A 13,911-nucleotide genomic window follows, 5' to 3' on the forward strand; every position below is an offset into this window, starting at 1 on the left:
GCAAACTATAAAGGAATAAGATAATTAATTAAAAAAAGCGGCATGTCGCTGTGTTATTAGCAATAATACCTATAATAATTTACTAACATAATTAATATTACTAATAATAAATACATACCCGCTAAATATACTTAAGTACATGTATTTTTTTTTTCAGATCGTGACAGGAGACCAATGCTGAACAACACAGTGCCTTATTGTGTGGAGAATCCAGCGGAGAATCTTATTACACGAGTAAGAGTTTTTTTTTAATATTAATTAGACAAGAACAACAACTCAGACTTCCGGAACGAAGAAATTTATTCAAATTTCACATTACTTTATATGTTTGAACCAGATCAAAACCATATCGCGTTTCAATATGGGATAACGCCATCTATGATTATCAGAGATTGGAATAGGTAGATTGAATTGGGGTCAATGAACTGAAACGTATATATTAATATGGACATGCCTCCGGGACAGCGGGATTTGTAAATATTTAAGATTTTTCCGGAATTTTTACAAGTAGGATGAAGAATATATTAGTGGTAGCTGTTTTCCCCCGACTTCGTTCACGTAAATTGTAGTCCTATGTTACCCGCGGACAATGTAGTTTACTGTAAGTGTAAGTACCTACTGAAATGGAATCCCGGAAAAGAGGCTTATCCATGTTATGCTTTCTATGGTAATTCATGGTGCAAGTACATAAAATCAATCTACCTATTCCGATTTCTGATGATTATAAAAGTAAACTAAACTTTTACATTATGTTGAAACCAAAATTAGACAATTAGATTTAAGTGATGTGTGTGACGTCAATACCTAAGTGATACCTTGTATCCAATTTTGAAAATAAATCTATTATATTTTATAAAGTTACGTCTATATCCCTTGCGGGGTAGTCAGAGCCAACAGACTCGGAATGACTGAAAGGTCACTGAGAATCAAACGGTGACAGGTTGCTAGCCCATCGCCTAAAAGAGGAATCCCAAATATATGTATATATATCCCACTTTTATTCAAAAAAATATATGTTTTTTTGAATAAAAGTGTATTTGCGATGGCGCCTAAATTGTACAACTCTCTGCCTAATGATATAAGAAATATTGAACATGTCAAAACATTTAAGGAAAAGTTACTTAATTTGCTAATAGAAAAAGCATACTACTCAGTAACTGAATTCCTTATATATTAAGTATATTATTGTAAATTAATTATTTATAACAAAGCACATTTCATTTAATTTAATTTAATATACATTTTGAATAATTTACTACCTATCTGACTAACAATGACGTAAAAAAAAAAAAAAAAGAAAATTAGAAATGCATGAACATTTTTTTGTTTTTGTTAATTGATATGAGGCAATGTAATTTTTATTATTTAATTTTAAATATTAATTTTGTATGCCCAATGGCGGGACATAGTGTACATTTTCACAATAAAATGTCAACCTGTGATAACCTATGTTCACAAAATAAACGATTTGATTTGATTTGATTTGATATAAATAAGCCTATCCCTTAGTCGTCTTTTAACGACATCCACGGGAAAGAGCTGTTGGAGTGGTCATATTCTTTTTTCAATTGGTGCCGGGGACCACACGGCATATACATATTTATTTATCTATACTAATATTAGAAAGCTGAAGAGTTTGTTTGTTTGAACGCGCTAATCTCAGGAACTACTAGTATTAGATACATACATACATAAAAACACGCCTCTTTCCCGGAGGGGTAGGCAGAGGCTACCTCTTTCCACTTGCCACGATCTCTGCATATTTCCTTCGCTTCATCCACATTCGTAACTCTCTTCATGCAAGCTCGGCGGTTTCGGGTACTTTTGACCTGACCCTTTACCAGGACGTCCTTAATTTATTAGATACATATCTATATATATTTACCCAGGTACTGACGGAGCAGGGTTTGGGTAAATATTGCGACAAGGAGTTCGTGCAGAGTACCTCCAGGGAGATGCAGGAGGCGCTCGACCTCACCCAGGAGGAGATGGACACGTGAGGGTCATCTCCGTATCTATACTAATATTATAAAGCTGAAGAGTTTGTTTGTTTGAACGCGCTAATCTCAGAAACTACGGGTTCGAATTGAAAAATTATTTTTGCTTTGAATAGACCATTTGTCGAGAAAGGCTTTAGGCTATATAACATCACGCTGCAACTATAAAGAGCAAAGAAATAATGAAAAATGTGAAAAAAAACGGGAAATATTGGACAACATCAATGTACCTATAATAGTATTTTTAATATTTGCTAACATAACATATTATCACGTCAATATCCCGGAGTAGACAGAGCCAATAGTCATCCAAAGGTTGATAGGCCACGTTCAGCTGTTTGGCTTAATGATAGAATCAGATGTCAAAATAGTGACAGGTTGCTAGCCCATTGTCTAAAAGAGGAATCCCAAGTATATAAGCCTATACCTGGTCCTATTCTTTTTTCTATTGGTGCCGGGAACCACACGGCACTGCACTTAATATTTGTTCTTCAACTGAAATATTTTTATAATGTTCACAGCGCTGCTAATCAAATAATTTTACAAGAAAGAAAAATTAACGATGCTGAAAACACAGCGAATAAAGTGGTAAGTATTATTAAAAAGTAATTTTTATTGTAAAAAAGACTAAAAAAAATAAATAGTTTATTAGGATATTTTTTTTATAAAAATTGTTAGGTAATTCTTATTCATTATACATATAATCACGTCTGTATCCCTTGCGGGGAACACAGAGCCAGGAGTTTTGAAAGACAGATTGGCCGCTTTCAGCTGCTTGGCGTAATGATAGAATTGAGATTAAAATATGTAGTGGCAGGTGGCTAGCCCATCGCCTAAAAAAATACTAATAATTTTATAAGCCATAGTCGCATTTTACGACATTGATGGGAAACTGATGGAGTGGTCCTGTTCTTTCTTTATATATGTGCCGGGAACCACAAGGCATATTTTTCACTAGCTGTGCCAGCGACTTCGTCAGCGTGGAATAGTTATTTTGGGCATCATTGAAGCCTTCAAGGACGAATAACCTACCACGTTTTTTTTACATTTTCCATTATTTCTTCGCTCCTTATAGTTGCAGCGTGATGTTATATAGCCTAAAGCCTTCCTCGATAAATGGTATATTCGACGCAAAAATAATTTTTCAATTCAAACCAGTAGTTCCTGAGATTAGCGCGTTCAAACAAACTCTTCAGCTTTATAATATTAGTTTCGATTTGACACAATAAATTACTTAATTGGATTGTTACAGGAGAGTTTGTTCGCAAGACAATATCATCCGTTTCACCAGCCACCCATCCATCCACCGCCGAGAGGGAAATAATATAGCTGCTTAACATTTTTGGATGCGATTTTTGTACCTAAAAACGGTTGATACCGTACAGGTTTCACCCTTCAAGGGCCAGATATCCGGCCGAGAAGGGTTTGTCATGGATTTTTGATGAATATTTTGTACATAGTTATTTCGCTTCGGTTTGTTTTTAAACGTTATTTGGACTGGGAAAGCGTTTTCGTTTATATTTGAAAATCATTAAAATCTTGGTATGTTCAATAATATTTTATTTATTACTAGCTGTACCCGCGATTTCGTCCGCGTGGAATTGTTATTTTGGGCATTATTGAAACTCTCGAGAATAATTTTCCCCGATTTTTTTCACATTCTCCATTGTTTCTTCGCTCCTTGTTGCAGCGTGATGTTATATAGCCTGAAGCCTTCCTCGATAAATGGTCTATTCAACACAAAAATAATTTTTCAATTCGAACAAGTAGTTCCGGAGATTAGCGCGTTCAAAAAAACAAACTCTTCAGCTTTATAATATTAGTATAGATTTGTTTATGTACATAAAATTATATACCTACAGGTGCATTTAATACAGTAATTGTAGTAAAAAGGTGCTACTTATTTCAATAGAAATCTCTTCCAGTGGACCCATGAGAGGAGAGATGAATTTTGGATCAATATAGAGAAGAAAATGTTGTAATAAATATTAACATTTGACTGAAATAGTTAAAACTGCCTTGGCCCAAAATCGTTACGGATTCAAATGGAGAAGCTATTTTTATTTAGGTATGTTTTTTTGTTTACGATTCAATTTAAGTATGGAAATGTAAATCAATTTTATTATAAATAGATATTTATTAAATGTATTTATCGGTTTCCTTGATGGCTTGTTTATAAATAAAAAATGCGTGAAAATACGAAAATGCTTTCCTTCGTCATTATTATTATTATATAGATCTACGAAGTTAAAATGGATTGTTCAATTTTTTATCCCACTTTTCCGATATTAACCTACTCTGATCAAAATGATTTTAAATGTCTTGTATATTTATTTTAAGCAATCCTTGTTATTTTTATGTGTATAAATTCAATCATTTAGCATAACAGCTGAACGTGGCCTATCAGTCTTATCAAGACTGTTGGCTCTGTCTACTCCGCGGGGGATATAGGCGTGACGTGACGTATATGTATGTATGCATGTTAATTCAAACAAACACGCAGAAAAAAATGTGGTTACTAAAATTCAATTATAAACTTGTTCAATATCAGGAGCATTGATTTTGTTCAAAAGTAATAAATAAATAATTTAAGTTATATAATAACTCATTGTACAAAAGTCCAGTTTTAAGCAAGCACTTTTTTATATGTATTTTTGTATAAGAAATATTAAATATATTCAAAGTATGTACCTATATTTGTACACAGTGGCAATGTGCCTTAATATTTATTGGAAGTATGTAACGCCGAATGATTAAAAGTGTGCCAAATTATTTAATGCCTTAAATTGTATGTGTATTTTATAATCTACACATTGTATTTTGTATGTTAATTGTAAAGAGTATTTAATAATATATTTTTTAAAAACAGTCGTTAAGATTTTATTTATTTATTCGTTATTAAAATTAAATAATTCTTTATTCACTATAAGTTTTCTGTTGTAATCAAAAATATTTAGGTATGACTCCTTTTAAAAGTAACGAAATTATAATTAATATATATCTAGTGATTTCTTTTTTAATTTTTTGAGTAAACTCTAGTCAAAAAGTTGCTTGCTTTTGGTATTACCTAAATGTAAATTAATTATAATTATTTATTATTTTAATGTTGTATTTTGTATGAAACATATTTGTTATCGTGAATAAATTGTTGAGAGAGATTTTAACTCTTGAAATTTTATTTGTTTTTCTAACAAGTAATTTCTTTACGCTCTTGGTGACGTGAGGTTCCCGGCACCAATAGAAAAAAAATAGGATTACTCCATCCCTTTCCCAAGGATGTCGTGAACGGCGACTGAGACATGGGTTTATGAGCTTGGGATTCTTCTTTTAGACAGAGCCAACAAACAGTCTTGAAAAGACTGAAAGGTCATTTTTAGCTTCTTGGCTTTATAGAATTGAGTTTCAACTAGTGACAGGTTGCTAGCCCATCGCCTAAAAGAAGAATCCCAAGCTTATAAGCCTAGTCACCTTTTACTACATCCACGGGAAAGAGAAAGTGTGGTTCAATTCTTTTTTTATTGGTGCCGGAGACCACACGAAACCATGGTAAATAATCAACTGATGATTTTTTTTTGTATTTATTGCATTTCATCACAAATCATCGTCATCACACGTGTAATCTTTTTTTTCATTAAGATCTTCCATTCTATCAGCAATATCTCCCTTCAGTTCTTCTATTAGTGCCTCCAATCCATCTTTGTGAACGAATTTCTCTGTCTTCTCCTCACCAAGCAAACTATTAATAGTATCTCTAACTTTAGACATATCCGGTGCGCATGATTCAATCTTTTTAGTTATACTCATCAAATCGGAAACCGCTTCGCCAAATTTTTTAGATGCTTCTTGCAATGTCAAGTCGTTTACCGACGAAACGGGAGATGCTGCGTTCACATCCCTGGGCGCGCAATCATCAACACTGGTGCATACATCATCGTCATCATGATCATCATTATTACGTTTTAATTCTTTCAAATTCAATCGACTTTGTTCAGAACTTTGGGCTTTCACAGACATATCTCGAATTTCACTTTGGAGTCTTTTTATAATTTGTTCCAAGTTGGATATTTTCTTTTCTATGTCAGTATTATCTGTTGGAGATATTGCTGAAACTGTTATCATTCTGATACTGCCTTCTCTTTTTGTTGTTTCCTGTTGGTACTCTTCTTGGAGATCGTTGATGAATTTCTCGATTAAAGTCTCTATTTTTGCCTTTTTATCTTCTTCCATTTTATCCACTCTATTCTAAATATCTTTTCATTCTCCTATCATACTCTTCTTTGCAAAGGCGTTTGCGTTGTTCTTCACAAGGATCTTGTTGGGGCGGATCAGGGGGGTGGGGAGGGGGAGGGCAGTTGGGCCAGAAATAGTCGGGATGTGATGCAGTCTGTTCTTCAATTTGATCACAAATGGTTGATCCTGTAATGTGAATTGTAAAAAATTAGTGTAAACATTACACCATTACTTTTAAGACTATTGTACTCGTAATATTCATATAAGTAAGATTTATCGGCTTAACGCAAATCATTTAAATTTTCAGTGAAAAATTAGAAAAATATTTACTTAACACTCAGTTTTCAAGGAAAGTTTACGTTAAATTCAGCATTATGTTAGCATTCAGCTATTCGGCTTAATGATAGAATTGAGATTCAAATAGTGACAGGTTGCTAGCCCATCGCCTAAAAGAACAATCCCAAGTTTAATAAGCCTAATCGCCTTTTACGACATCCATGGACAAAAGATAGAGTGGTACTATTCTTTTTTCTATTGGCGCCGGGAACCGCACGGCACTTGAAATTTATGAACTCATGACTTACTTATATACTTTTATGAAAATTAATTAACGCCCACTAGTTAAGTTTCCATTATAAACTAACCAGTCGGCTGCCTTTCTACCACACAAACAACAGGCAATTCCGGTTTCCTTATTTCCACTGGCAGATTCTTTATCTTCTCCCTGCAAATGGCACAGCAGTCGGCCGGCGTCTGCGGTTCTGGAGCTGGTGGGGGCTGGTACTCTAGACCTTTCTCTAGACACTTCTGCAGCTGACAAGGTGTAGGGGGAGGCGGCTCTGGTATGGGATCGAACTCACATTGTTTTATGTTCATAATTTTAACCGGATCCAGGTTATTGTGGTTCCAGGATTTGGAGTGTCAACGATCTTTTGTGTACCACATTTTGTGGGTTCTCAAGTCATGTTTTGAAAATTATTTTCTATCACAATGTATTTAATGTCATCTGTAGTGAGGGTATTGAAAGATTTCTATGTTTTTTTTAAGTTTTTTTTTATATCTTTTTAAAGTCTGCCAGTATTTCTGAACGATTACGTGTCCTTACTCGTATCGATTACTCATCTCGTTATTTATAACCGTTAGGTTTTATAATGACTCAGATGAAACCTTACTATAAGTCATAGATCATATATACATACATACATATAATCACGTCTATATCCCTTGCGGGGTAGACAGAGCCAACAGTCTTGAAAATACTGATGGGCCACGTTCAGTTATTTGGCTTTATGATAGAATTGAGATTCAAATAGTGACCGAGACAGCAAATTCTAGTCATCCATGAAAAAATCTACACATTCTTACTACCTAATTAAATTTTCATGGAAGTCATGAAAACTAACATATTTGATGTGACGTACCTACGCTGAATTATACGTTTCTTTTTAACTTAATTGTATCAAAAACAAATCATTATCTCGATTTCAGTTAGAAATAGGAAGCATTTAAAATGAAAATAGTTGAATCATTATTATATTTTTCATTAATAAATAGAAAATTCTTTAGCAAATTTTACAGACAACAAAATTTTATATCGAATCAGTTACGTTACCAAGGGTGCTATTCTAGAAATTAGTAACAAAACTCATTGGGATTATAAAGCCTTTTTATAAAAACAAAAAAAAATTGGTATAATTAATTAAATGTTAGAATTTAACAAATAAGTTTCGAATAGCACCCATGCCCCTTTGAGATGGTGCTATAATATTGTAATTTTGAAGGCAAAAGTGCATCTTAACCCCACTTTCCTACTAATATTATAAATGCGAAAGTTTGTATGTCAGGATGCCAGTATGGACGTTTGTTACTCTTTCACGCAAAAACTTCTGAACCAATTACGATGAAATTTGGTATGTAGGTAACTGAAGACCTAGAATAATGTTATTGGCTACTTTTTATCCCGGAGTTCCCGCGGGATTGATTCCACGCGGACGAAGTCGCGGGCGGCCTCTAGTATAAAATCTATTACATAATCTTAAAAAAAACTCTAAATATTAAAACCGTATGTTTAATTGACACAGCACCTACTACGATCATTTTTATAATTCTCCATCATTTTGCTTTTATTCATCAGTTTAATAGTCAGTTGCACAAATATATTCAAATTTAATGCAATTTCTAATCTCATGTTCACTCGGCAAAACAATAAGTACTGCGTTTATAGCATTTGCACTTAATGCCTTGTAATACAAACTTTAGAGTTGAACTCAAAATCTTTATCGAAGGTGTATTAAAACAGAGATCAGTGATAGAAGATATAGTAACAGGAATAGAAAAGGGTATGTTAAGATGGTTAGGTCATGTGGAGAGGATGAATGAAAGCAGGTTGACTAAGCAAAGAACAAGGAGAGTGTGGAGGGAGAGGTAGAAGTGGGAAGGCCTTGAATATACCTTGATAAAATTAAGACGCCCCGCTTGATAAAATTAAGACGACGACGCAAAAGATCAGGTCAAGAGTACCCGAAGCCGCCGAGCTTGCATGAAGAGAGTTATGAATGTGGGCGAAACGATACATGTATGCAGGGATCGTGGCAAGTGGATAGATGTGGTCTCTGACTACCCTGTACTGAAAAAGGTGTGATTTTATGTACGTATGTATATATAACTTAAGTAGGTGCAACTTTTGGAGCTAGTGTAGTTCAGAGTTGATTTTGTTGACCATTTTTAACATAAAATACACTCAATCTAAAATATTTATAAATTTGTTACAAATCTTCAGTATTGACACCGGATACAGTTGCTTCTTAGAGACGTTTATCTTCTTAATAGCTGATCACTCTCTGGCCGTCAAAATCGGGGCAGTTTCGTGATGATGACAGTCTTATTCTGATTACCACAATCCGGACTATAAAAGCACATTACTCAAATCTTCACAAATAGTGCTATTCTTTCTTAGGTGCGTTTTCTTTACAAACAGGTTCCATACATTCTGGCCCATGGAGTTCAGGATTCTTAATCTTCTGAACGCACAGCTGCGGTTCATTACATTCATACTTTCTGTATTTACATTTCTCAGTACATTTGGGTGGGGGGTCGTCGCAGGGGTGGGGTGGCTCGATTTTGGCGCATTTCATGACCGACAGGAAACTTCCCGATTTGCACCGAGCTGAAATTTTATAGTAACGTAGTACATTAAATAATTATCAACAGTTTTTTTTTTGGAAAGGCCAAAAGTCAAAAAAGCAACTTAAAGAAAAATTGAGACCACTAGCACGACCATGATCATAGAATGCGTTAGATTTTATACAATATTCCCACTAGAATCTGAACCTTAAGTTTTGACCATGACCACACAGTGACCAACAATGACTATAAAATTAAGATTTCAAATAATTCTCACTAGCTTCGTTGACTTCCGGATTTTTGATTTTCTCAAAACACAAATAGGGTTTGAGGCATTCTCCCTCGGGATCTTTCTCGGGGTCGCACGGCGGCTTCGAATCGCAGGGATGAGGCGGGAATACTTTCCGGCAATCTTTGATATCAACCCTCTGGCTTACTGGTGCTGGCATGGTCTATTGGAATGTTGGGTACTGGAAGAAGAAACATACATACACACATATAATGACGTCTATATCCCTTGAGGAGTAGACAGAGTCAACAATATTGAAAAGACTGAAAGGCCACGTTCAGCCGTACGGCAAAATGATAGAATTGAGATTCAAATAGTGACAAGCCGAGGGGAATCCAATGTTAATTACCTTAGTCGCTACAATTGAGATTTTGACACGAAAACTTACAAAATTGTTTGTGTGATGTTAATTTTTCTTTGTTTTTGGTTCACAGCAGCCCACTGGATTGCTGCACGGGCAACTCGGCTTAGTCTTACCACCACCATCTTTACTGTTTTCCTCCGGGACACAGGGAATGTTCAGCCCTGGTCTGTTCCCACAATTCTTACCACAGGAATGTTTGTCTGACATTGTAAATGGGTTTAATTTATCATTGCTTGTTTGTGTGAATGCGATTATTTTGATCTTTGTTGTTTGAACAAGTGACAGATGTCTTTCAGAATTTTTCTTCACGGCCTGTTTGACTTTTGCCTTTTATCTTGTTATTTTTTTTATCTAATTAAATCTTTCTTTATATTTCATCCTGCCGGAGGTTCTGTTGCTGTGATTTTAATTTTTATACGTATTTTTATACTACATACATACCAAAAAAAAAAACGCCCATTACTTTCCAAAACATCATCTTCTTTCGCTTCATCCACAATTTATCACAGTTCTGCGAGATAATTATATGAAAATCTTCATGTAATGGGATAATTTTTATTAATTATCTGTATATATATTTTTTCATCTGTGATGAATATATAGATCGGTTCAGTAGTTCCGGAGTTTATCCAAAAAGATTAATTCTCAAAGATCAATCACATACTTAATGATTTTAAGAAGATCAATATAAACTTTTATTACTTTAAGTTTATAAATAGTTCTGATATTATCGTAACGTTAACAAAGATGTACCTATACAATTCATCTGTGGTATATGTAACTTATGAATCTGTCAATCGTTGACAGATATTTTCCTAAGCAATCATACTACACCTGAAAAGCTAGTTCAAAAATAACACCGAAGATAGAAGTTATTATTAATAAATAAAATAAGATTACGTGTCAATTATTTATTCATTGCATTGTTATTATTTAGTTCTCATCATCTTCGGCATTTCCAATATCTTCTGAGTTCTCACTTTCTTTTTTAACCTCAGAGAAAATAGAGAATATTTTGCTTTTAATAGCTGTGAATACATTATTAGCACTGTTAAGATTTGCTTGTATACTATCGTGTATACTATCTTGCACAGTCGGTTGAACTATATCTGGTCTAGAATGCCGCGAAGGAACGAGTTTAATTTTCTGAGGTGGCGATGTTGGTTTGTCATAAGAATTATCCTCGTTTTTCAAAATATTGGCTATTGCATCGAAATCCACGTGTTCGCTTATCAGGGATATTGTGGACTCCATTTTTTCAACCATTTTATGCAACAAATCCTCGGCATCGTAAGTTTCTAGCCTCTCTATGTTTTCGAGTATTTTGCTCTTACTCAGGACATTTGCCACTTCACACGGATCTTTCTTTTTAGGCGGCGGCGGTGGTGGAGTGTCACATGTATCTTGGCATTCCTCTTTTGAAGCTCTAATATTTCCTAAATGCCTTGCACTTTCAGTTCTTATCAAGTGAACAGTTTCTTTAGTCACCTGACAAACTTTATCTAGAGCTATAGAAGCGGCTTGTTTGACAGTTTCAAAAGCTTCGCAATGTGCAGCCATTATACTCTTTTGTTCAGGAGGGCTGGAAGGTGGAGGTAAAAGATCAGCCTTACTTTCGCTTGGGCTTTCATTACAACCTTTTTTTCTTTGTTTGGCTAATTCCTTTAAATCTTCCGCACTCTCACAGCCTGTTGTCAATTGTCGAGTACAAGGTGGGCCATTGTCTTCAGAGCAGAAAGGAGCCGGAGGTACTTTAGGTCCCTCTTTAGGCTTTTTACAAAGTTTAATTTCTTCTGGACATCTTGAAGGAATCTCTTTTACACATTTAGGTTTTTTACAAGGATCGTATGGGTCATTATAATCATCATCTTTCGTATCCATACTCGTAAAACTTATGTTAGTAGCGCTTTTACCCTTTTTTGGTTCAAATTTATCACTGTTTGATGGACACAGAACAGTAGGTAACAATGAACTACCGCTATCAGACTTATTGGAAGACTGTGCCTTTACTTTATCACAAACCAAAATACTTTTACCGCCACTTTTCTGATTGTTTTTTGTTTTGTTTGGTTCGTCTTTATTGCTACTACAATCGTCTTTCTTAAAACATGCTTGAAAGTCGGGAAAATCTTTTTGCACTGATTCTAATACTTCTTTCACTATTTCATCATCTGACGCTTGGCATTCTAATGAGTAATCTTTTAGAAAAGGCTTGATGACTTCTCTGCAGTATTTGTACCTGTTTGATGAACGGTCTTGCGATGTATTATTTGAATGGTCGTGTATTTCTTCAGAAAAAGTGTCTTTGATGATAGTAATAATTTCAGGGTGATCCGTATCTTGTACTATTTGATTATATTCAAAGATTTTTACCGAAGACTCTTCAGATGCGTTATAACGAGGAGAGGTGGTATCAGATTTTGTAGAATGAGTGGAGCTATTTGGAGTATCGTCCTTGTTAGTTTGAGTGCCTCTGTGACACACGGCTAATATTTTTGGTAGTTTGACATCTTCTATAATGTTGAAATTATTAGGATTCATAGTATTGGCAACATTTATTGAAATTTCATCTATCACTGCTACATGATGGCAAAATGTTTCTTTGTTATTTATTGCTGTAATTTTTCATTTTCACAAAATATTGTGTGCATGTCTATTACACTGTTTTAATTTTGTGACAGGTGACTTTTCTTTTTTTGTTTTCTGATTTAAGTAGGTGTGTAATAAAATAGGTTGTACTGTTAGCTAGAGAGAAATAATCTGCTAATCATTGACAAGTGTATGCTGCTAACCTAATAGAATGTTACATTTTGTAAACTTTACCTACTCAGGATACGCTAAGACTATTTCAGTATGGTGTTTGGATGATTTGAACTCATGGAAATGCTTTAAAATTGAGATTCTTTTTTTAGACCTCTCTGGACCTTAATTTAATTAATCAGCTGACCAACCAAAAGTTGTCAAGAGTCTTGTGCATATTGACTTTGTCTATCTCGGAAGGGTTATACTTAGTGTGTTTTAAGTATGCATGCATCTAATAATTGATTGATCCAAAATTTTACGGTCATCTGCCTGCTTGAAAATTTTTACCGGTCTTGGTGATTTAAATCCAAATAATTTTTGTCATTCTCCAAGCGTCCCGGTTCCGTCCTCCGTTGAGAAGAGCCGAAAATCAGTATATAGCCAGGTTTATATGGAATTTTTAAGATTTATATGGAAAGTTGTTTCATGTCTTATTATATAAAAGTTGAAAAAAAAAACAAAGGTTTTTATAAATTCATATGCCTTTATTTCTTACTGGTGCGTCGCCCTTAAAAATACTTATTACAAATTAAACAATTTTATAAGTAATCGATCTATTATTACAATGACGTGATGTATCACTTATCTCGATATGCTTTTATGAATAAAAGCTCCCGCTTTTACAAATAAAAGCTTTTAATAAATAAGAAAATAATAGAAATAAAAGTAGATAAAATTGAGATTTTACAATGGGCCTCTGTCATGTTCTAGAAATAATAATTTTACTATTAACGTTCTTTAAAGAGAACATTAAATAATACAGATAATTAATTTAATCATTGTTTTACAAAATTGAAATAGTAAAGATTTTTATTATTTACCCACATTAAAAAAAACAAACATTTAGTTACAAAATAAAAAATAAACTTATATTTGAAAATACAGTCTAAAATGCAGGTTATACCAGACACAGTTGAAAATTATTGTACTTTAATAATAAGTATTTACTGCTTTTCTGGTAGGTCTTTGATAAAAAAAATGTTATTAATTTATTAGATATATTATTAAAGTCATAAAAATAAATTCACAGCCGGCGACGGTTTCGACGGGTATTTAAAATAATGTATAATGTACATTCTTTTTTGACATGGATATTAAAAAAACAA

The 13,911-nt window shown here is 33.9% G+C and overlaps 3 protein-coding genes across 3 annotated transcripts in view; 1 reads left to right on the plus strand and 2 right to left on the minus strand.

Moving 5' to 3' along the window:
* Positions 1 to 4,919, plus strand: part of LOC106136527 (voltage-dependent calcium channel type D subunit alpha-1) — a 66,691-nt gene extending 61,772 nt beyond the window's left edge. Inside the window, exons 45-48 of the mRNA XM_060951530.1 lie at positions 158 to 234; positions 1,890 to 1,996; positions 2,519 to 2,585; positions 3,250 to 4,919. Of these exons, the coding sequence (XP_060807513.1) occupies positions 158 to 234; positions 1,890 to 1,996; positions 2,519 to 2,585; positions 3,250 to 3,321 (323 nt within the window). The 3' untranslated portion in view covers positions 3,322 to 4,919. The remainder of the gene's footprint in view (positions 1 to 157; positions 235 to 1,889; positions 1,997 to 2,518; positions 2,586 to 3,249) is intronic.
* A 1,315-nt stretch (positions 4,920 to 6,234) lies between these two features.
* LOC106136504 (uncharacterized) lies at positions 6,235 to 7,103 on the minus strand. Its single transcript, XM_013337072.2, has 2 exons — positions 6,872 to 7,103; positions 6,235 to 6,413 (listed from the first exon to the last, which is right to left on the minus strand). The coding sequence occupies exons 1-2, from the start codon at positions 7,101 to 7,103 to the stop codon at positions 6,235 to 6,237; spliced, it is 411 nt and encodes a 136-aa protein (XP_013192526.2).
* Positions 7,104 to 9,169: 2,066 nt separating this feature from the next.
* On the minus strand, positions 9,170 to 9,799 carry LOC106136505 (uncharacterized). The gene is made up of 2 exons (XM_013337074.2): positions 9,628 to 9,799; positions 9,170 to 9,393 (listed from the first exon to the last, which is right to left on the minus strand). The coding sequence occupies exons 1-2, from the start codon at positions 9,797 to 9,799 to the stop codon at positions 9,170 to 9,172; spliced, it is 396 nt and encodes a 131-aa protein (XP_013192528.1).
* Between the last annotated feature and the right edge of the window lie 4,112 nt (positions 9,800 to 13,911).

This window comes from Amyelois transitella, chromosome 25 (assembly GCF_032362555.1).
Source record: "Amyelois transitella isolate CPQ chromosome 25, ilAmyTran1.1, whole genome shotgun sequence".
NCBI lineage: Eukaryota > Metazoa > Arthropoda > Insecta > Lepidoptera > Pyralidae > Amyelois > Amyelois transitella.